Source organism: Primulina tabacum, chromosome 9, assembly GCF_025594145.1.
Source record: "Primulina tabacum isolate GXHZ01 chromosome 9, ASM2559414v2, whole genome shotgun sequence".
NCBI lineage: Eukaryota > Viridiplantae > Streptophyta > Magnoliopsida > Lamiales > Gesneriaceae > Primulina > Primulina tabacum.
In genome coordinates, this window is record NC_134558.1 from 38,022,598 (window position 1) to 38,047,239 (window position 24,642).

The 24,642-nt window shown below is 33.5% G+C and overlaps 3 protein-coding genes, 1 long non-coding RNA gene, 1 other non-coding gene and 1 pseudogene across 6 annotated transcripts; 3 read left to right on the plus strand and 3 right to left on the minus strand.

The window, feature by feature from the left end:
- Positions 1-1,302: 1,302 nt before the first annotated feature.
- On the minus strand, positions 1,303-5,543 carry LOC142504481 (uncharacterized). The gene is made up of 7 exons (XM_075617338.1): positions 5,233-5,543; positions 4,881-5,161; positions 4,545-4,769; positions 2,904-4,043; positions 2,333-2,797; positions 1,932-2,081; positions 1,303-1,439 (listed from the first exon to the last, which is right to left on the minus strand). Exons 1-7 carry the CDS (start codon positions 5,541-5,543, stop codon positions 1,303-1,305), a joined length of 2,709 nt encoding a protein of 902 aa, XP_075473453.1.
- Positions 5,544-10,355: 4,812 nt separating this feature from the next.
- Positions 10,356-12,762, plus strand: LOC142556700 (uncharacterized). Its single transcript, XM_075668181.1, has 3 exons — positions 10,356-10,757; positions 10,858-11,083; positions 12,158-12,762. Exons 1-3 carry the CDS (start codon positions 10,356-10,358, stop codon positions 12,589-12,591), a joined length of 1,062 nt encoding a protein of 353 aa, XP_075524296.1. The 3' UTR covers positions 12,592-12,762.
- Positions 12,763-12,974: 212 nt separating this feature from the next.
- Positions 12,975-13,048, minus strand: TRNAF-GAA (transfer RNA phenylalanine (anticodon GAA)). The gene has a single exon. It is a non-coding gene; the product is annotated as a tRNA-Phe (tRNA).
- A 3,886-nt stretch (positions 13,049-16,934) lies between these two features.
- LOC142555892 (putative hexosyltransferase MUCI70) lies at positions 16,935-20,386 on the plus strand. Of its 2 annotated transcripts, none has more exons than XM_075667025.1 (10): positions 16,935-17,100; positions 17,328-17,595; positions 17,934-18,176; positions 18,324-18,534; positions 18,642-18,751; positions 18,830-19,029; positions 19,088-19,191; positions 19,301-19,488; positions 19,601-19,800; positions 19,996-20,386. In XM_075667025.1, exons 2-10 carry the CDS (start codon positions 17,469-17,471, stop codon positions 20,239-20,241), a joined length of 1,629 nt encoding a protein of 542 aa, XP_075523140.1. In that variant the 5' UTR covers positions 16,935-17,100; positions 17,328-17,468; the 3' UTR covers positions 20,242-20,386. The 2 variants fall into 2 exon arrangements, with proteins under 2 accessions (XP_075523140.1, XP_075523141.1); XM_075667026.1 differs by having other exon boundaries at positions 16,936-17,085.
- Positions 20,387-20,576: 190 nt separating this feature from the next.
- LOC142555893 (large ribosomal subunit protein bL21m-like) lies at positions 20,577-22,968 on the plus strand (annotated as a pseudogene).
- LOC142555895 (uncharacterized) lies at positions 22,865-24,274 on the minus strand. Its single transcript, XR_012822467.1, has 3 exons — positions 23,709-24,274; positions 23,492-23,658; positions 22,865-23,000 (listed from the first exon to the last, which is right to left on the minus strand). It is a non-coding gene; the product is annotated as an uncharacterized LOC142555895 (long non-coding RNA).
- Between the last annotated feature and the right edge of the window lie 368 nt (positions 24,275-24,642).

The following is a 24,642-nucleotide window of genomic DNA, read 5'->3' on the forward strand; positions in this document are numbered from 1 at the left end:
ACTCACAGAGATAATAATGAGCGCACAGTACAACGGTAAGAAAATTAGTAACAGATTATTCAAAAAGAACAACGGGTAGAAAAATAACCGTTACTGCCTTCAGAGTTTATCGCAATAATTTTGTGCAATATCAGTTCAAAAATTAACTCCAGACATAGAACCCACATCGAATTATAGCTCCACTTACCATCAAGGTGCACATTAATTCGATTTCCTGCAAAGATTGGATTTGTCACAAAACGTCTTTGTTGTAGTACAAATAACCTCATTACCCAATTCACACTGTTATGTTTATGCATGACTTATGGATGCCTAAAAACAGAATGGAACATAGATAAAAACATGAGAGCAAATATGAGATATGTTTACATATGAAGTGTTGTCACAAATGTTGGCAACATCTCCAGCCAACACCCACAGTTCCTGAAAACAAAATTTGATAATCTTCACACTCAGTGACTTAATAATCTTTTTAACCTAGAAGTGGTAGCTCTCACAGTAGAGGAACAGTCTTCATTGGACTCCTCTAGGTAGCTTTTTCCATTTTCTTCTATTTCTGTGTTAATTTTAGAAGGGGTAGCTCCCACACTAAAAGCACAGCCTTCATTGGGCTCTTTTATGTAGCTTTTTCCATCTTTCCTTCTAATCACATACCCATCACTTGATTTTTCAATTTTACTTCGTTTACTTGTCACATTGGTTAGAGTCAAGTGACCACACTTCAAATCTTTCTGTGACTAAGTTCACACGTAAAGGTGTGAAGTTTGATAACAAGGAATTGTAGGTGCAACAGAGAATTATGCTACACATGTTCAACACATCATATCACAGTATGAATGCAATGCAGAATGTATAAGTCCTAGAAATTAATATGCAAATGAGATGTTGTCCGAGATGTTGTAACATCTGAGACAACATCCAAGAATGATTAGGCAGAACACAAGCTGAGAGATTTCCGAAGGTTGGAAAATCTCTCAAAATCCAATGCTTTGGTGAATATGTCGGCCAGTTGGTTATTTGTATCAACAAACTCCATTTGGATCAATCCTTTCTCTACAAGATCTCGAATAAAATGATGTCTTATGTCAATGTGCTTTGTTCGAGAGTGTTGTACTGGATTTTTTGAAATGTTAATTGCACTAGAATTATCACAATACACGACTAAGGATTCACTTTTAAGCCCATAATCTTCTATCATTTGATTCATCCATAAAAGTTGGGTGCACGCATTTCCAGCTGCCACATATTCTGATTCAGCAGTGGAAAGTGAAACACAGTTCTGTTTTCGACTATGCCAAGAAATCAGATTATTGCCAAGATAGAAACACCCCCAGAAGTGCTTTTTCTATCATCTACATCCCCAGCCCAATCAGCATCAGAAAATCCTACCAGGTTTGAGTTGGTTTCGTGTGTATACCATAATCCTAATTCAATTGTTCCTGCTATGTAACGTAAAATACGTTTAACAGCTTTCAAATGAGAAAGTTTAGGATTGGATTGATATCTAGCACATAAGCAAACACTAAACATGATGTCAGGGCGACTAGCGGTCAAATACAGGAGGCTACCTATGATGCTATGATATAAGGTGTTGTCAACATTTTCGGCAACATCATCTTTGCACAATTTCTCACTCGATCCGATAGGAGTTTTCATGTGTTTTGGGTTTTTATTTGCAAATTTCTTAATCAAATTCTTAGCATACTTTCTTTGACACAAAAAGATGCCATCATGCATTTGTTTAATTTGCAAACCAAAAAAGAAATTTAGCTCACCAACCATGCTCATTTCAAATGTAGATGACATGCACTCAACGAAATCATCAGCATGCTTTTGAGAGGAAGAACCAAAGATTATATCATCAACATATACTTGACAAATAAGAATCTCACCTTTGGACTTTTGAATAAAAAGAGTTTTTTCTACCTCACCTCGTTTGAAGCCAATTTCGAGTAGATACTCAGTCAATCTCCCATACCATGCAAGTGGTGCTTGCTTCAAGCCATAAAGTGCCTTCTTCAACTTGTATACATGATCCAAATGGTGTGGATCCTCAAAACCCTTAGGTTGTCTAACATACACTTCCTCACTCAAAATACCATTTAAAATGCACTTTTAACATCCATTTGAAAAAGTTTGATTTTCATGTAGCATGCAACGGCTAGTAGTAGTCTGACTGACTCAATACGGGCTACAGGAGCAAAGGTCTCATCAAAATCAACCTCCTCAACCTGTGTGTACCCTTGAGCAACCAATCTTGCTTTGTTTCTAATGATGTTTCCAGACTCATCGGTTTTATTTTTGAAAATCCATTTTGTATCAATTATGTTACCTTGGTCAGGAGGTGGAACCAAGTCCCACACATCATTTCGAACAAATTGCTCAAGTTCATCATGCATAGCATTAATCCAAAACTCATCTTTCAAAGCTTCGTCAACATTTTTAGGCTCAATATTTGATATAAAACATGCAAATCTAACCTGTGAGTATGTAGAACTCATGCAAATCAGTTCAGCCATTTTTCGGTAATCAATCTTTTCTTTCTTCCGAGTTTGAACATCTCCACGCATGTTTCCAATTATTTGAGATGATGGATGGTTTTTTTGAATTTTTCTTGGAATACACGATCCATCATCTACTGTATCATCATTGCAATGCGGTTCTTCAGATTCAGTGTCTTCAGTGTCACATGTTGTGCCAGATGTTGCAACATCTGGGGCAACATCTGCATTTTCCAGTGAGATTGGATTGTCCAGAAGGTCTTCAACGTCATCTTCAGCAGTTTTCCTCTTGAGATCTGCACAATCATCAAACACCACATTAATGGATTCCATAATAGTCCTTAATTCTTAGATTAAACATGCGATAAGCTCGACTATTTGTGGCATAGCCCAAAAACAAACACTTGTCGCTCTTTGAATCAAACTTTGCAAGTTTATCTCTGTCATTCAAAGTGTAGCAAACACAACCAAAAACATGAAAATATTTAAGGTTAAGCTTATTTCCCATAATGATTTCATAAGAAGTCATGGTCGAACCACTTCTTAAATAGACTCTATTCGATATGTGGCATGCTGTATTAAGGGCTTCAGCCCAAAAACGCTTTGAAATATTCTTTGAGGCTAGCATCAACCTTGCCATTTCTTGCAGAGTCCTATTCTTGCGTTCGGCAATGCCATTTTGCTGTGGGGTTTTTGGTGCTGAAAATTCGTGTGAAATACCTTTCCTGTCACAGAAGGATGAGAATGATATGTTTTCAAATTCTTTACCGTGATCAGTTCTGATCCTTCTCACTTTTAAATTGTGGAAGTTTGAGATTCTTGTGAGCAATTGTTTAAACACATCATAAGTGTCCGATTTTTCCCTAATGAAGCTCACCCATGAAAACCGCGAGAAATCATCAACACACACAAAAGAATACTTCTTACCTCCAATGCTTTCTACTTCCATGTGACCCATAAGATCCATGTGCAGTAATTCCAGACAGCATGTTGTCTCAGATGTTGGCAACACTGGGTGCGACACACGCGTCTTTTTTCCCTTTTGACAATCTCCGCACACATATGATATTCCAGATGAAATATTAGGCATACCTCTAACTGCATGGTATTTACTCAAGTTCTTCAAGGTTTTGAAATTTGCATGTCCGAGTTTTTGATGCCAAAGGTCAAGTTCGGTGATTTGCACATGTTTGCACGAAAGTTCCTCACTTATTTGATAGCAATTATCTGAAGACCTTGTGCCTGTCATTATGCACTTGTTAGATTCATCAAAAACTTCACAATTATGTTTATCAAACTTAACAAGTAAATTATCATCACACAGTTGGCTTATGTTTATCAAATTGGAATTTAATCCTTCAACATGAAGCACATTGTGGAGCTTTGGTAGTCCTTCAACTTTCAAAGTACCCTTTTTAACAATTTTTCCCTTAGCTCCCCCTCCATATGTAACTTTGCCACCTTTTTGCTCAACATAATTGGTGAGACATTCTCGTGATCCAGTCATGTGACGGGAGCTTCCACTATCAAAGTACCAATGACCTGCAGTGTTAGTTTTTAACGAGGTATAAACAACTTTACAGTGAGTTTTTACCTTTGGGACTCAAATTTGTCTTACTGTAGGTCGATGGTGGGAGGTGTTGTGGAAAGTGTTAGACAACATTCGGGGCAACATCCGACTCGACTTTTGATTCTTGCGATCATCTCTGAGTTTAAAACAGTAGAGCCTGATATGGCCAGGCTTAAAGCAGTAATGACATACATACCTGCGTTTTCTTTTCTTAGCGATTGGTGCAGCAGGTTGTCTTTTTGATGAAGAGCTTTTGATTGGTGAATTGGATTGTGGTTGTGGAGATGTATCAGCTTTTCCCTTCACAAAAACCGTAGACTTGGAAGATTCACCTATTTCAAACACACTGTCTTTGAACCCTAAGCCTTTCTTGCCATCTCTTCCCATCAAAAGTATGGATTCAAGCTTGGATGTGCTTGAATTAAACTTGGACAAGATTTCAGTTGCCTTTTGAAGTTCTTCTTTAGTCTTACCAAGTTCCAAGTCCTTTTTGCTCAAAATTACTTCAAGTTTGGCAACTACGGCTTTTATTTCAACGTTCTCCTTCATGAGGCTTGAGTTCAACTTGTTTCTTTTGGCCCAATCTTCAAACAGCTCTTCATAAAGCTTTTGCACACTCTCAAGAGTGAGTTCTTCATAATCAGCTTCTGATTGATCATCTCCACTCAAATTTCCAGAAGTTGTGGATTTCAAACATACTGAATTTTTGCAGATGTTGCGGTCAGGTGTGGCAACACCTAGGGCAACACCTAAAGGATTCACCTACAACCAGCAATTTTCTGTAAATAGTGCAGTCAAGGAGGTTTGACTTTCTTCATCAGTGGATTTCTCCTCAGCATCGGATTCTTCATCGCTTAGAGACACATTGTAGCCTTTGTTTTTTCGCAGTCGGTTAGCACATTCATTGGCATAGTGTCCAAAGCCCTTGCATTCTCTACACTGCACCGAATCGTACCTTTTTGAATTGTATTGTCCCTTGCCTTCATTCCGTGGCTGAAATTGTTGCTTGGCAGGGTACTGTTGTGACTTTTCAGGTGCAGGAAGGCTAGGAAATTTAGATGGTTGTGCATTCTTCTTTTTATCTCGGATTCTTTTCAAGTAATCACCAAATTTTTTTGTGATAAAGGAGATAGAATCCTCGCAAAGATCAGAATCATTGACTTCTTGAGATATTTGAAGGAGTCATTTGAAGCTTGGAGTGCAATTGTCTTCCCTTTATCCTTCTTCTGCATGTCCAAGTTCATCTCGAAAGTACGTAATGAACTGATAAGGTCTTCCAATGCCATCTTAGAAGTGTCCTTAGCCTCATCTATTGCGCAAATTTTTATGTTGAATCTTTCGGGCAGAGAACGGAGGACTTTGCTAACTAGGCGCTCATTTGAGATAGCTTCTCCAACACTGAATGCCTCGTTAGCAATTTTCCGTAGGCGACGATCATACTCAAGTATGTTCTCAGATTCTTCCATCCTCATTATCTCGAATTTGGAAGTAAGCATCCTTAATCTGGTTCGTCGCACACTCTCAGACCCTTCACAGTGACTTTGGAGAATATCCCAAGCACTTTTAGCCGAAGTACAGTTTGTGATTAAACTGAACATTTCATGTCAACCGATGTAAATATAGCATTCAAAGCCTTTGAGTTGTGGTTCGAATTTTGCACTTCATCAGCAGTCCAGTCAGTTTCAGGCTTTGGCCGTTTGTCACCCTCTTGATCTATCATGACTGGTGGAGTCCATCCATTGATGACACGCTGCCATGCTCGTTCATCTAGAGATTTTATATAGTATCTTATTTTGACCTTCCATAGGCTGTAATTGGTATCATCTAGAACTGGTGGTCGAAGTGTTGCGCTTGCAAATGAATTGTCCATCGGATTAGTTCTGTCAAACAAAAACAAAAACCAGAATCAGCACTTAGTATATCAAGAATCAGCTCTGATACCACTTGTTAGGTTTATTTTGTCCGACAGATGCTGAAAATAATAAAAATATCAGAATAGAATTAACAAATAATAAATTTGTGTTTTATCAGAATTAAATGTTGTGCCAGATGTTACAACATCTCGGACAACATCTATATGCAGCGGAAAATTAACGTTTATAACACAAATTGATTTGAAATAAATAGATGGACGAGATTAAATATGCACAAGTATAAATACTTGTGCGGTGCCTTATGGCAAAAAATAATCACTAGAAAACTCAATCGTTTACAAAAAACCGTTAACACTAGTGATTGTATCAAAAATCAATTTTCTCAACAATTTGAGAAAATAAAGCTTTCTAAAATAAATAACCAAAACAAAAATAAACGTAATCAAGAAAGCAAAACTTGATCCCGGAAACCACTTATCAACTAGATGCAATCTTCAGTCAACATCGTTACGGATGTTGTCTATAGATGTTGGCACCATTCAACTTAACACGGGAATCACCACTCCAAACAGCAACGGCTTCGAGGATAATTTTTCTCTGTAAATCTATGCAACGTGTGTGTATGTATGTTCGATATTGAAGCGGCGGCTATCAATGATCTTTTCTTCTTATTTATAGGTGAAGAATCATATCTCCTCAAGGAAACCTAAAATACAAGGAAAGTGAGAGTTTTATTAGGAATAAACTCTTTTTAAACACTAATACCATATCTCTTGAATTAAGATCTCATTATCTAAGGAAGGCAAAATCATATCAAATATTTGCTCAATCAAATTAACAAGGAAAACTCTATTAGGGAAATAAATAAAATATATCATTTAAAATCGAAATCTTATTTCCCTTCAGCGGTTAATGGATTTCGGGTTGTCATTTCTACAACATTAGATGTTAGATCAACACTATGACAATTTTTTTTAAAAAAAGACCCAGAAAGGAAAAAAGAAAAAAAAATTCTGATTGCTTGCATCACAGACCAAGTTACCGGATGTTTTTTGTAATTTTCTCACATTAAATATAATTTTTGGTAAATAGACAAATGTTCAACTAAGTATCTTTACGTTTTTATAAAAACTACATATAAATTTCAAATTTTTTTATTTAGAAATCAACTCCTTCTCAGCCAAGATCGAGTCCCCTCTTGACTAGCAGCATTGTTTTTTTTTTTTTTTTTAATGGAGGATGAATGATTATGCCTTGTAAGACTTTCCTTGCTTCAACAACTAACGAACGACATGTATTACTAGTGAATGTATTATTATTAGTGAATGGCAAACAAAATAGGAAAATTGTATTCGAGTTTTTAAGATAAAATAAAAATTTATTACATGAGGAAATAAATTATAAGGGTGATATCGTCTAACAGAAAATTAATTAGATAAGTTTGAGAGTGATTAACATTTTTTTTCGTGTGAATAACACTTCCCGTAAATATTACCGAGTAGGAAAGGCACGAGAGTAAGAAAAAGGATAGATTTAATATGATAAAATGCCATAAAAATTTATGGAACATTAATTTGAATGGATTGACGGAAATATTCACTTTTTTTCTCCCCCAAAGCCTTTATTTTCTCCATTTCACTCGTTATAGGCTTAAGTCGCATTTAATAATTCGTAATTTCGACAAATGAGTAGACCCGAATACTCGTCAACAGTCTCCCCCAATAGAGCCAAAGACTAGCGGATTGACTTGGGGCGCTAATTAGAATAAAAAACAAGATTTTTTTTAAAAAATATAATTTTATACTTTCAGCTCTCAGATAAAAATATTCATTGAGTCCAAAATTCGAAATAAATAATGATTTCTTGAGGCAGCAAATTATTTTAATTTTTAGAGTTGAAGATTTGAAGCGCATTGCGTTGCTTAAAAAAATAATTTAGAAGAGGAATTTGAATGGAATTGATTTTTTTTCATTTAATTTTCTCTTTTTGGTGTTGAAATGTTCAATTACGATCAGCATTCATTCATTGATGTGGATAAGGCATGATTACATGTTCAATATAGATCTTATCTTCGCTAGCTTGTTGACATCGGAGAGCACATACAAGAGCAGGCCATGCCGTTAATTTGTAACAAATTTTGCTTCTTTTTTTTTTTTTTCTTCTTGTTTTTCTTCTTTTCTTGTTACCTAATTTCTTAGGAGTCCGGCAACTCAAACTTACCATCCTAACAATTTATCTACACTTTAGATTTAATTAAGAAGTAAGCCTAAATAGATAAACAACGTTTCTAAAGTTTTTTTTTAAAAAAAAAAAAATACAAAAACAAATTTGGAATTCAACAGCATATGTAATGTTTTCCATTAATTTCTAAAAATATTAACATCCTTGTTTATTTTTACTTGATCTCAATTGAATATATTATCTATTGAATGTAATAAATTATTTTATAATGTTAGAGGAATAATATATGCTTTTGTAAATAAATAGATCCCACGGAAAATTTCAAAAGTCGACTGATCCACGCATTCTTATCTACTTTATGAACGGATATTTAATAATATTACATACATTATTTATATTTTTTTAGGTCAAGAATATAAATTTTAACAATCAATAATGTGTAGGGACACTTAAATAAATTGAATCATGCATAATGTGCATCCATTGGATATAAATAATCCAACCGAATATTTGTTTGAATATATGTATCTTATCTTTATCTGTGACACGGTTCAACCTCTACCGATATTCACAATAAAAAGTAACATTCTTAACATAAAAAATAATATTTTTTCATGAATGACCAAAATAATATGTCTCGTAAAATACGATTCGTGAGACCATTTCTGATGAATTTTTACCTATTTATTTTACTCAACAACTTTGTCATTGATTCCTAGCTCCTATTTTGAATGACTCAAGCAAAGAACATATGGGACGTGCGGTAAAAATACTAAATTGCCCATTGTCCTTTTCCCCCACACTTCGAAATTCAGTGGAAACTTGGGGACATCTAAGATTCGGTTGGAGCACAACCACGGGCCCGTCGCCGCGTACAATGATGTGCCTTGTCCAATCAATTCAAATTTTATTTTAAAAAAATTGTTTACCAACGATGGAAAACTCTTCCATGAGTATGAAACACTGAGTCGATATGATAAATCGAGAGATATAAACAAATAAATAGAGATTTGAAAGAGAAGATCATTAATATGGACTCTTTCACACGAAAATCAATCTTACACTGTCTGATCTCAATCAATTCAATTCTCATCCAAACTTGGTTCAATTCTACACTTAAAGAAAAGATTCGATGAATTGTTCCAATTAATATAAAATGAGCCTAATATAATTTTTTCGTGAAACTTTGTGTATTTGGCTGTGTGCTAATTTAGCATTAATCTTTATAAAAAAAATAAATGAAGCCGAAAATATAATAAGACAAGCCAGTATACGTAAAAAAATTACGTGGTGAGGTAGAAATAAAAAATAATTAATACAGATGCCAAAAGCAAAAAAAAATGATATTAAGAATAAAAAAAATAAAATGTGAATATTCGAGTATATCCATTAGTTTCAGAGCCGATTCAATGATTGAGCGTGGTCGAGGTGGATCATGGCTGTCTGGTCCCACAAGTTAACCAATCTATTTATGACACCAATAAGATAAACCCACGTGGAGACATCATGAGCAATGCAATGGCCATAATGTGCTTCAAAATATATTTTTACAAAAAGTGGTGTGAGGTGGTCTCATGGATTGTATTTTGTGAGACAGATTTCTTATTTAGGTTATCCATGAAAAAGTATTATTTTTTATGCTAAGATTATTACTTTTTATTATGAATATCAATAGGGTTAACACATCTCACTGAAAAAAATTCGTGAAACCATCTCACAAGAGACTTACTCAAATATATATTTACCTTTTTGTTACATGTAAACATTTGCATTTATACTCCAAAATCTAGAGATTTCTTTTCTGAATTATCTCAATTGTTTTATGTGGAATGCCATTTTAGAAATAGCAAAGTGAAAAGTTGAAATAATATTAAAAAACACATCTGGTAAATTTTTCAAAAAATTGTCCTCAAACCAAGAAAAATTGTATAGTTAAACGTGTTTTATTTTAAGGTTATATCTCCAATAGCATCATTACTTTAATTCAATATTTTTATCGTTATTTTAATTATTATTCTATTATATTTAAAATATATTATTAAAATAACTAATTATGTATGATGTGGCATCACTATCCCAACATATCATGATAATAAAAATATTTTTTTACAATCAAAACTAATATATATTTATTATATTCTTCTCCATGCATCATTTTAAACATTTATTGTATTTTTAAAAATAAACTATGCATCGTTTTCCCTATATAATATGCATAAAAATGAGAATATGCGGAGCCTGCACACCGCTCTTGTATTTAATGCCAACATCTCATCCCAAGTTGGGGAATGTAGGTTAGAGCGAGAACTGAAAGAGTCTTTCGGTAGCAACAAAACTAAATTACGTACACTGTTCGGGGCCGGAGATATGTCTAGAATTCGCATAAACCACCGGATTCTGAGTTACAAAATCGGGGAGCTGGTTGAGTTATCCGGAGACCCTGGAATTAATTTATCCGACACAGTTTTTGAGTTCTTAAGCGAAGAATCCGACAGACTCTCATCTGTCAGCACCAGCTTTGATGATGAAGAAGAACAAGAACAAGACAACGAAAACGAAAATAACAATATCAATGGAAATGCTAAAGATGATGACAAGAACTCATGGGAGACACAACTCCAGCTTCTACAAGTATTTTATCAGCTTATTTATCTATATATGCCCATGCACCAGTCTTTAGTTGATTTCGATAAGCTGAAGAAATGTTGAGTAAATTTGCGCTGTTTTGCAGGCTACAGTATCTAGAACGAGTTGTTTAGAGTCAAGAATCAGAAAATTCGTGAAGGAAGCGTTGAAAGAAGCGCAGCAGGCAGGAAATGTTTGCGCCTGCGGGATGCCGGAGCAGAAGGGTTGCCGGAAATGTCTCATGGAAGTCGTTTGCCGGCGCCTGCAAAGTTCTGGCTTTAACAGTGGAATTTGCAAGTCCAAGTGGAGAAGTTCACAACATATCACCTCAGGTATATAAAAGGGAGACGCTTTTAATTCTCAATCCAGATGCATTTGCGTTAAGTATCTGTTAGATAAAAAAAATTGCATTATTTGATTCGTTCAAAAAACGATTCTTCAAATCACAGGCCCATGTGTATTTTTAGATGAAATCCGATATAAAATATTTAAAATCTTGAATTGATATAAGATAAAGAAGTATTAACTGTTATATTATTATCGTATCTAAAACAGTAGATATTGAAATATCATATATTAACATCACATTTTTTATATTTATACAGATTTTCAAATTTATATATATCATTAATACTATTTGTTATATATGTTTGGATACTCAAAAATCATATATTAGTACTAGATCTAAAATATTTATACTCGAATACCATATATCAGTATCATATTTTCAATATTTTGTACTCATTTTCATTTGAAAAAAGACATGAAAATAATATTAATATTAGTTATACATGTTCGAGTTCTCAAAAATCATATATTAATGTCAAATCTGAAATATTTTATACTCAAATATCATATATTAATATCAGATTTTTAATATTTTGTATCAAATTTTATCCGGAGAAAATAATTGCGGGGCAAGATAGTGCAAAAACTTTTTCTTTTTTACAATTTTTTTTTGTAACTCAAATATTGCAAAAAAAAAAAAATGATTTGACAGATACGGAACACAAATATAAATATATCGTTAGAGATTTATTTATCATTTACTTTATATAATACTCACTGTTTTAGCTAGCTTTACAAATGTGATCTAACTAGGAAAGTTTTCTTTGATTTGAGTCAAAAGTTTTCGCAAAAAGTTAGCTGTGATCCGTGGAGTATAGTGAAGTAAACTTGTTTCAATTACAAATTAAATTATTTGCGAAAATATCGTGTTTTTAATTTATTTGGCTGACATATATGTATATATTAGTTTTCTCTATTTTAGTTATTTTTTTAACAAAATAACTTTTAAATTTTTTATTCAAATTTTGTTATGACATTTTTACTATGCAAAAAGTAACCCTCTCACTTAGACAAACAAATTATACAATTGTGGTGAGAAAGAGTGGATGTTTATGCAGGTGAACACACATTCTTGGATGTAATTGACACTTCAAACCCCAAGAAAGGGGAATTAAGGGTGATCATTGAATTGAACTTTCGGGCCGAGTTCGAGATGGCCCTAGCAAACCCCGAATATGACAAGCTGGTCGCAGCCCTGCCCGAAATTTTCGTGGGAAAAATAGAAAGGCTTCTGCCATTGTTAAAGATCTTATGTACCGCTGCCAAGAGATGCATGAAGGCGAAAAAACAGCATATGGGACCATGGCGAAAGCATCGGTACATGCAGGCTAAATGGCTTAAAACTTCTGAGCGGTTCGCCGTGGCACAGCCACTGTGGCCGGAATATGGATATGCCGGCAGGGTAGCACGGCCGAGGGTATCGTTGCTAACAGTGGATCTTAAGGAAAGTCCCGGGGATTTGTATAGACCTGCTGCTGTTGAAGCTGTGTGAATGGGATATTCATGAGTTTGAACCTTTTTTGTTTTTTTTCTATCCCCGGTGAATTTGGACTTGAGTAATTCGATTGTGTTCCATTTGGGTACACGAATAAATTATATTTTTAAAAGTGTATATTCCGGTTATATATTTTACTCAAATTTGAGATAAAACACAATTAAGATATATATCTTGAAGCAATAGATAGAAAGAGAGATTGAATCGAGGTTCATATCGATCGATGTAACATATATGTACATTTCGAAAATAAAAAATAAAAAAAATTCGGTATTACGCGGAAATTTAGGGTGGGCCGCTGACATGCTGTACAGATCAATATTGGGCTGTACTCATAAAGCCCAAACAAAATAAAGCAACAAAAAAAGCCCAAAGCATCATGCGGTTGAGCGTGGATCGAACACGCGACCTTCAGATCTTCAGTCTGACGCTCTCCCAACTGAGCTATCCCCGCCTGATAGTTTACTTTTGCACAAGTTGGAATAAATATATAATATCAAAGTATCTGGAGTATATTTATACATAATTTAATCTACATATATATAAAAGCAGAGTTTTTGCTAAAAATATTAATTTCCCGCCAAAATGTCATTTCTAAAAAAATATATATATATCATAGAATATTGAAATATGTGTACTGCAATAAATGATAATTTTATTTATTGTTTGCATTGATTATATCAATTCATTTAGTTCAAATTTGAATTTAATTCATTTTTATATTAATTCAAATATAATTTATGTATTATATGTCTTTTATTATTTTTTATTCAAAATGAAAATAAACTCTATTAAAAAACATAAACTACATTAAAACTTTTTCATTGATTATATCAATCAATTTAATTAGTGATATGATTTGAAAAAAATATTTCTCATTAGTTTTATTAAATTTGATTTAAAAATATTTATTTATCAAATCTATATATATATATATATATATATATATAAGCAGGGTTTTTTTTACTAAAAATAGTAATTTCTCGTCAAAATGTCATTTCTAAAAAAAGAAAGATATATCATGAATATTGAATATGTGTACTGCAATAAATGATAATTTCTTTTATTTTTTGCATTGATTATATCAATTCATTTAGTTCAAATTTGAATTTAATTCATTCTTATATTAATTCAAATATAATTCATGTATTATATGTCTTTTATTATTTTTTATTCAAAATGAAAATAAACTCTATTAAAAACATAAATATATATATATATATATATATATATATATATATATATATATATATATATATATATATATATAAGAGTTTTTGCTAAAAATAGTAATTTCACGCCAAAATGTCATTTCTAAAAATATATATATATATCATAGAATATTGAAATATGTGTACTGCAATAAATGATAATTTCATTTATTGTTTGCATTGATTATATCAATTCATTTAGTTCAAATTTGAATTTAATTCATTTTTATATTAATTCAAATGTAATTTATGTATTATATGTATTTTATTATTTTTTATTCAAAATGAAAATAAACTCTATTAAAAAACATAAACTATATTAAAACTTTTTCATTGATTATATCAATCAATTTAATTAGTGATATGATTTGAAAAAAAGTATTTCTCATTAGTTTTATTAAATTTGATTTAAAAATATTTATTTATCAAATCTATATATATATAAAAGCAGGGTTTTTTTTACTAAAAATAGTAATTTATCGTCAAAATGTCATTTCTAAAAAAAGAAAGATATATCATGAATATTGAATATGAGTACTGCAATAAATGATAATTTCATTTATTTTTTGCATTGATTATATCAATTCATTTAGCTCAAATTTGAATTTAATTCATTCTTATATTAATTCAAATATAATTCATGTATTATATGTCTTTTATTATTTTTTATTCAAAATGAAAATAAACTCTATTAAAAACATAAACTACATTAAAACTTTTGCATTGATTATATCAATCAATTTAATTTGTGATATGATTTGAAAAAAGTATTTCTCATTAGTTTTATTAAATTTATTTAAAAATATTTATTTATCATATGTTAAAAAATAATAATATATATAGTTTCTCAGAAATTAAAGAATTAAATATGTATTTAGGTTGGTGATCGACATTAATATTTAAACACGATAAGAACCATGTCATTGTCATAGGGTAAAACAATTAATCGACATACATATATATTTAAGATTTTTTTTTTAATTAACGAAAAATAGTTTCTTATATTTATTTTTTGATAATTATATTTTTTTTTACAATTTAAATATCTATTAATTTTTAATAATATCATTCCGTGCATCGCACGAGTTAAATACTAGTTAATGGATTAAAGTAGCCAATCAATCTAAATGCTAATTAATTCTTGAGTTAATATATATATGTATAGAACGATGAGTATACATTATATTATACTTTATATTTGAAATAAGAAAACTACCTCAAATACGTTTTAATTGAAAAAACTTTTTAAAAAATCAGTTGGAATAATTTTGTAATTTCAAATGTAATATGCAACCTAAAATATAACTTTCATTATACATATAAAATTTTTCATTGCTCTTTGATATAGATGATGAATTTCAGTTTCACCTTCTATATATTGTATAATATAATATATGTAGAATATAGTGTTTATCGGTAACAAACGTTTCAATTGTTATACCCACTAGAGACAATTATTGCAACAAACAACGTATATGAAAATTAAGTACCTACGCATGAGGTAATCTTTGGGAGATTAGGGATTTCAGTTTTTTTGTCCCTGGTTGCTATAAATCTGTCACAAATGACTTGTTTCATAGCAAATATACCACCAAAATTAATCCTCAATCAAGAAAAAATATAAATGAACATTAATAAATACGATAATTGCGTCATTCCTATATTTAGTATTTATATCACATAGTTTTATAAAGAGCGCATTTTGGGAGGGAAACAAAGAAAATCTACACACATTTCTCGCATCTATCATTGACGTTAACATAAACATGGGTTCAGAATAAGATGGATATATACACGTAGACGAATTGATCTCGTTCATATTTAATCATACTTAAATAATGAAAAAATATTATTTTTTATGTTAAAGTATTATTTTTTACTACAAATACGAAACAGATGAACACGTCTTAAACATATAAATAATCGTCTCGTAACAAACATATTTAACAGCAGAAAAACTCTTATAAGAGTGTTCGCCGGGTCAATTTTCTACTAAAGATCTTCAACCTAATCATTGAATTTTGATATTTATATTTTATTTCTAGGTGAATAAAATATTATTTTACTTAAACCATTATAAATGATGATAAAAAATATGAAAGTACGTAGTTTGGATTTAATTAGATGTATAAATTGCACCTTTTGGGTTATAGTGTGTGTATATCTAACAACTGATTAATAATTAATTTATATATTTTTTATAAATAATTTACCAAGAGCTAATATGCCTGCCCTGATGGAGCATAGGATAACATATATATGAATACTATTAAACTTTAAGATTGAAATTAAGATTATTAATTACTTTATATTTATTTACTTATGATAAAATATGACAAACAATTTAAAAATATAGAAATTCTAGTTTTTTTATTCTAGTTATTGATATGCAAAAGTAGATGTGGGTTTTATAAGGTAAAACAAAATTTTATTATACAAGACACACAAGTATCTAACCATATATGATCCCAAGCGCTATCCGCTCTACCAATGTCCCCAACAATTTTTTTAGGTAGAACACTAGAAGTTAAGTAATTATACCAACAAAGTATCCATTATTTACTCGCAATCATTCTTCAGGCGTCATTTAGGTGTTGGACAATCGTTCACCGTCTCAATTTTTACAAAATGGACTGATCTAAATGATTCCGCATTAATAGAACGTCGAAACAATTTGGCAAAAACTTGTGTGAGACAGATATCTTATTTGGGTCATCCATGAAAAAAGTATTACTTTTTATGCTAAGAGCATTATTTTTTATTGTGAATATCAGTAGGGTTGACCCATCTCACATATAAAGATTCGTGAGACCGTTTCACAAGAGACTTACTCGGTCTCATCCTTATTTTGTATAGAACTGTACTGTACGAAGAAGAATTATATCAAAGAAAAATCAAAAAAATAATCATGAATTTCGAGTTTAAATTCGATATAAAGATATTGTTAAAAAAATATAAAAATAAATAAATAAATTAAACATTTAAGACAAAACAAAAAAATAGTCTATGCGCCACCGGCTGTGTAGCACGTCCGTTCCCAACTCACTGGATAATAATTTGATTAGCAATTTAATCGTCAAACTGATACGATATTAATTATTTAAGCATGCGCACGTTAGCCTGTATTATTTTCCCACTAATTTATTGCATCAGCATTAGTTGATGCAATCTAGGAAGAATCGAACCACTAACATTCCCGGATTAGAGAGATACTCCTGTGATTGATAGATTTCAACCAATATAGGATTCAATCTCCGGCAACACACAATCTCTGGGCCATGTAATTATCTGCTAAGTAATGTATAATTTCTCATCAAGTTATATTGTCACCGGTACTTTGTTGAATACGGACTGTTATAATCATTATTTATGTTTTTTCCCATTTTTGGATTGGTATTAGTGGATTCATATAGCGGTAAAGGGATAAAGATTCAAAATTTGGGGATAGTTTTTATATGTACATACATTGCCTGAATTTGGAAGTGGGATTAGGGAAATGAGTGGTGAAGTTTCTGTATCTAGGGGACAACAATGACTACAGGGTCATTGGATCTTCGATCTTCAGGAAGTAATGGATCATTGCAGCAGTAGCAAATTTAGAACAGTTTGTTGTCATTGCCTATTCAAACTACACCTCTTGTATCATCAAGAAAGCCCGCCAAGATGTTCAAGGAAAAGGATAAATTGTTCCAATGGATCTGCAAATTTGCCCCTCGAAACAAGATTGGAATGCTGCTATTGTCTATTGTTTCCGCGGTGGTTTTCGTATGGGTGTTGTATGTTGGCAAAGGTTGGTTTGCTTAATATTTGATAACTTTGTTGATAAATTTCTGCTCTAGTTTTTATTTTGTTTAAATTGGGCATTAGCTTACCATTACTCATAGTGATTTCATTTATTAAGGTGATGTAATAGGGGATTGATTATATATATGATGAGGCGTATAACCAAGATTTTAAAGTTCTAACACTGCATTCAAACAATGTTTAGCAGCCTTGTGGCGAGAGATAAAAAAACTAATCGTTAAACCAGGACTTCCCAATGAGCTCAGCAACTTCCCTATATTATGTGATCAACGCCCGGCTGTTTATTATGAGAAGTTAATTTTTGAACTTTGTGGTTGCTTTCAGGTGAAGTTACTCGAGAAACCATTATTCTGAAAACTGATGTTCGATCCAGGCCAATATTCGAGGAGGATAATACGAACGTAACTTTCTCTTCGAAACTCAAGGAGATGGAGAAAATTGCAAATGTAGACCCTCCACCTTCAGCACCTCCAAATTTTCTTGGGTATACTCTTCCTCCTGGGAATCCATGTGAGATTTTTACATTACCTCCACCACCAGCGGACAAAAAGAGGACTGGACCCCGTCGTGAGTTAGAACATTGTGCTTTGTGGGCTTTCTCTTTTTTTCCTGTACAAAAATACTAGTAACCAGGATGTGCATGATTTTTTACTAGTTCATGTTATGACTGAAGTTTTCCTTTTTGGCGCATTTTCTTGCTGTTTGCTTTTTCAGCATGCCCAGTTTGCTACCTTCCTATGGAAGATGTTATTGCACTCATGCCAAATGCGCCATCCTTCTCTCCGGTGCTTAAAAATTTGACTTACGTGCGAGAAGACGACTTAACTAAAACTGAATTTGGAGGTTCTGAGTTCGGTGGGTATCCTTCATTGAGACAGAGAAGTGATTCGTTCGATGTAAAGGAGTCCATGAATGTGCACTGCGGGTATGATAGTTATCGGCTGAAACAGTTTTCTCGAATACTTTTGTGTAATTATTTTCTTTGCATCATTCAACTTACCCGAACTCTGATGCTTGGTGCATGTGTCTTAGGTTTGTCAGAGGAGTGAAGCCTGGCCATCAGACAGGTTTTGACGTTGCTGATTCGGACCTTCTTGAGATGGAAACTTGCCAAGGGGTGGTTGTTGCATCAGCAATATTTGGTACCTACTTACCTATGTATTGTTTCCTTTTAAGTGAGAGTATTTGGTTAATTGATGAAGGAATTATTTCTTGATCAGGGGCCTTCGATATAATTCGACAACCAAAAAATATTAGTGAATATACCAGGCGAAATTCCTGTTTTCATATTTTTGTGGATGAAGAAACAGAGGCTTTTCTAAAAAATTCTAGTGAACTTCGCAGTGACAAGAAAATTGGGCTGTGGAGAATTCTATTGGTGCACAATTTACCATATTCTGATCCAAGACGTAATGGAAAGGTAGTTTTTGCATGTTGATTTCTCTTATTTTTAACCGAGACTCACTTCGCTACCGCAGATCCCAAAATTGCTTCTCCATCGACTTTTCCCAAATGCCCGGTATTCACTATGGGTTGATGCAAAACTGGAACTAGTCGTTGATCCATATCAAATTCTTGAAAGGTACTGGTATACGTAACCAATACTCGCCTGCTTAGGTGAGGGTGGAAACACCATCCCTTTTCTGTAGTTTATTTATTTGGAACTGAAATTTATTTTACTAATATTCCAGGTTTTTGTGGAGGAAAAATGCTAGCTTTGCCATATCGAGGCATTATAGGCGTTTTGATGTTTTCGTAGAAGCAGAAGCTAACAAGGCTGCAGGGAAGTATGAAAATGCTTCCATTGATTTCCAAATCGAGTTTTATAAAAAGGAGGGCTTAACCCCATTCTCCGCCCATAAATTCCCAATAACTAGTGGTAGGACTATCCGATTAACCAATTTAATTCCCTATAGTTGCATTATTTTTTAAGCAGTACTCGTCCTGGTCAGTACATGTTTCATGAACATGAATCGTTTGGCTGTGGTCAGATGTCCCTGAAGGATGTGTCATAGTTCGGGAGCACGTTCCAATCTCCAACCTCTTCACTTGCCTCTGGTTTAATGAGGTGGACAGATTTACTCCCAGAGATCAGATTAGTTTTGCCACTGTAAGGGATAAGATCTGGTTGAAGACTAATTATAGGATCGATATGTTCCTGGACTGCGAGAGACGCAACTTTGTAATTCAGGTAATAGGTGTTATACATCCCACAAATAACTTCCAAAAAGCTTCTAGGTTTATTGTATTGTTTGCTTCAGTAGAGTTTCATGAAGAGAAAAATAAGCTTAGCTTCATTGGATCAAGATCAAGCGGGTTATTAAGTGTATACCGATGTCTAAAGATAGATCTCAGGCGCAACCTTTTGGCTGGTTTATTGTTTCAGGGATATCATAGAGACTTGCTTGAGCACTGGGCTCCCCCGCCGCCTCCCGATGCTCCTGCTCACGGTCATCCTCCGCCGCTACCTTCCACAACCATTGAAAACATGAAGGACACCTCCTCCCCAGAGATTTTAGCAAGCTTTCCAGTGAAGAAGGCTTCCAGTGGGCGTGGGAAAGATAGGAAGTCTAAGCGCCACCGGAAGAGCGTAAGTGCGATAAAGGATACCAGCATGGAGCGAAATTTTTGACTCGGAATTTTGAGAGTTGTATTTCCATTTGTTGCCATTTCTATTTTTTTTGTTGCATGCATCCATATTTTTTTATTCTGATCTGATGTATATATAAATTAAACAAACTGAAAATTAGAAGCTTGGAGATTCTAGACTAGAACTAATGAACAAAATTTCAAAGACTGTGAAAATCACGAATTACGAAAACAAGAATTGGCTGGTCAACATAAACAGTTGGAGGCAATCTAAATATTTACGCCAGACTTTCAAAATTATATAAACTGAGCTTTAGCTCAAATTAAGTAATCTTTTTATAAAACAGCTCAATTGAAATATTAATGGGTTTTTGTCGGAATGCATCATACATGGTCCAATGCTGGTTTTCTTGGGGAGAAGCATGAAGAAGCGCAAATACAAAGTGCGATTTCAAGTGAAAACTAAAACCTAGATTGCACAAAACCCTGCGACAGAACTCCGGGGGAAGTGACAACAATGGCAAATCGACGTTGCCTTCGATTCTTGACCCGTTATTTCCAGTCATCTAAAACCCTGACTCCACTTTCCCATACCCGTTTCCCTGCCTCAATCTATTTCCTCCACCAAACCCAGAACTCCAATCCTATCAATCGCATTTGCGAAGATTTTTCTGCCTCTCCACACTGCTATCTGCTTTCGCGGCATTTCTCATCCACGCCCACGGATGATGACGAGGACACTGATGAGAGTAACGATGAAGCAGAGGAAACTGAAATTGGGGATGAGGAAGCTTTTTTATCGCCTGAGGATAAAGAACGAGAAGCTGATGAAATTGGGTACAAAGTCATGGGCCCGCTCCAGGAATCTGACCTGGTTTTCAAACCTTACGAACCCATATTCGCCATTGTTCAGGTTCATTCATATTTTTCTCTTGGTTTTCTTTTGAAAGTTGGGAACTTGATGAAGCTCTGTATCTTTTCATGAAAATGTTGTGTTTATTGACAACTGTGTTGAATTAAGCGTTTCTGTTATGGATATTTGTGTACAGTACCTTGACCATTTTTTTTTGCCCAATCAATCCCTATTTTTTTCAAGATCTTTATTCCCATTAATCCCATTTGATATCTAATATTTTAGATTGGCTCGCATCAGTTTAAAGTGAGCAACGGGGATAGCATTTTCACAGAGAGGTTGAAGTTCTGTGATGTCAATGACAAGGTTTGTGTTGTATTTTGAAAGCTTGTGGTGCTGTACAGAGTATTATCAACAAATATGCCGGAATTGTTGTTGATCTACCTGCTATAATGTCAAAGGATAAGGTTATGATTGTCCCATTACTTGCAAGGTCGAGTTTTTCAAATACTGAATTCTAAGGTATATGAGAGCGGACGGCATGGCTGTTATTAGGTCAACATGCCCAACATGATTTGGTCTGAGCCTATGTTCCCTGGTCTTTGAAGCCTCTGTCAGCATTAAGTTACAACTTTGTCTGATAAGGTGTTAACTGCATTATACCTCACAACAACCTCGTTATTAGGTGAATTGGTGAAATCTTTTTCATGCATCAACGTGTTTGCCACTTCTTGGTTGAACTACATTATGCAAAACTACAATATGGTGCTCATATCCTTGCAGGCTGGCTATTCACAGAAAAAAAACTCTATTTATTATCTTGGATTTAAATTTTGTGCACAAATTCTGGACTTGCATCGGATTGAAAATGATATCTTGTAAATATTGCATTCGTTCTTGATTTCTATATTTTACCACTATGCTAATGATATAATTAGAAAAAAAATGATGTTTATCTGTTCCCTCAATATAACAAGTTTCGACATTTCTATATGGTTAACCATTGTTTCAAATGATTTTAAACTAAAATGACGAAATTTCAAAATTACTTTTATTTTATGTTGATCAAAATATCAAAATTTCTACTCATTTTTCAAGTTGTTTCGTTTGGAGATCCGTAATGCTTTTCCTTGCCTTTTGTGCTGATGTTAGTGATGATCTATATTTTTCTACTGGAAAATATATCCAATTCAGGACCTCGGTTTGACTTCGTTCATCTAGATATTAAGTGATCGGCACTAATTAATTGCTTGAAGTAGTTGTAGTTTCAGTTGAATTAATTTTTGTTCTTTTATTACCATGTTCTTGCAGTTGATTCTCAATAAGGTTCTTATGTTAGGCTCAAAGTGTCAAGACGATTATTGGCCGGCCGGTTTTGCCTGATGCAGCGGTTCATGCTGTTGTCGAGGAGCATGTAAGAAATTCTAGATTATATTTACTCCTTAGCTGCTGCTTCCGATATCTAACTACTCATAATTTTTACTTCATCTTGGATTTTTATTCTAGAAGTTTAATTTCTAATGTTTCTTTTATCATGCAGGCATTAGATGCAAAAGTGATTATATTCAAGAAAAAGAGAAGGAAAAATTATAGGAGAACCAAAGGTCATCGACAGGTACTTGGGATTAGGATTTATATTAGATAGATTCTTAAGCTAAATCTTGATTGGTTTATGTTTCCTAACTACTTTTATCGGGATTTTTGTTAAATGCAGTGCTTGGATACTTGTAGTTGATTTCTGTTGGTAAAAATCTCCGACCTTTTTTCCTTGGAAAATTTCAGGAGTTGACCAAGTTAAGGATAACAGATATACAAGGAATCGAGAAGCCAGGAAAAGTAATACCCTTAAAGACAGAAAAGAAACAGAAGCTGCGGAAGTTGGCGATCGAAGCTATTTAGAAACTCGAAGTTTACATGGTAGGGTCTCTACCTATTACTCGGTAGAACACCTTTTACTTTCTCATCATTTTTTCTTATTCCTAGAGGTTTCGATTTAAATTTTGGTAATTTTTTTAGTCTTAAAGACCAAAAAACTTCCAATTAAGTATGATGTCTCATATTTATTACAAATCCATAAGCCGTGTGTATAGGCTTAAGCCACAGTTCTTTCACTAGGGGCGAGTCAAAGCACACTCTTCTTCTGGGCGCATTGCCTTTGTCCTAAAGCTGGTCCATGGTGCGCCTTAAGGCTCGAGGCATGTCTTGAGCGTTCCTCTGATTAAGTATTTTAGCTCAAGTGTCAGAACTTATGCGGCCTTATTGCGCTAGCACCTCTGATGACTAGAGAATGCCCGACTTGCATTCTTTTTCAAATCACTTTATTTTCTAGGCCGTGCTCGGGAATTCTCATGGCTCTTTATTGTTCGATTATTTATCACAGGCAATTCATTATTAATTTTTTACCTTCACCAATAAACATGTAATTTTTTACTCTCCAGACGAACTTCTTGCAAGCAGCTATGGATGCGATATCTGGCAAGTGGAAACAACTGTTCCTCATCTAAACATCCAAATCTACATCTGCACTGAAAAGTAACGGACGGTGTCCAGGCACCTGTGTTGGTTTTTCTAATGAGAAATTTGGTCTCTCTCTCTCTCTCTCTCTCTCTCTCTCTCTCTCTCTCTCTCTCTCTCTCTCTCTCTCTCTCTCTCTCCACTTAAATATTAATTAGTAAGGTCGAGAGTTGTGACACTATGAAGTGCACAATACCCATTTTTGGAGATTTCGTCTCATCTCCATTTATGTTAGCTGAATAATTAGGGAATATTTTTTTATTCTTTAATGTTGAAACTTTCAAGTGCCTCCCATGGTATGATGTAATCCTTTCAAATGAACAAATTTTCAAATCAATGTGATGTTTGCCATTATCTCATTCTCTCCAATTTTGGACTCCCGTATGTAATTTTACTCGTTTTGCAAATGAACGGAGCACCATCTCGCTTCTACAGAGCCAAGAATACGTGCAAATAACTTTTTTGAAGCATTTTGAGGAGCCTTTTTTCAAACTTCGTGATGCTGTCATGGAATTCCGTGTCATATTAATAGTTTCTCCACTCTTAACATCCGTGTCTTTTTTTCTCCATTACATAAAGCAGCCTTAAAAAAAATGGACCTTTTTAGGTTGTGTATTGGCCTGTGCATTGTTGATATTTTCCCTGGAATAAAAACAAATGAATCGAGTCAAGAACATTTAAATTTGATTTTGGCCATTGATGTGTTACAAGCATCAATACATCATGTTCATTTAAAAAAAAAAAGGCCTCCCCTAATGGTCCACCATCTTTGCCATCAGCCAACAAAAAAAGAAAGGGTCGAAAAGATGAGCATGTCACTGCATCAAAGGGAATCATCTCCAAAGTTATGCGATATGCTTTGTTTGTTTCATATAAATTTTATCATTTTAGAATACAGATTGTTAAACAAAATATCTGATATATCCATCATATATCACAGTATAGAAGAATCAAACAAGAAAACCATTTTAATAGTGGGGTAGTATGGTTTTCCTGCTCTTCATGATTGGCATCTTTACTGTTTCCATTACTTTAAAAAAACTAGAGACCAGTGTTGAAAAAACTTGAGACCGCACC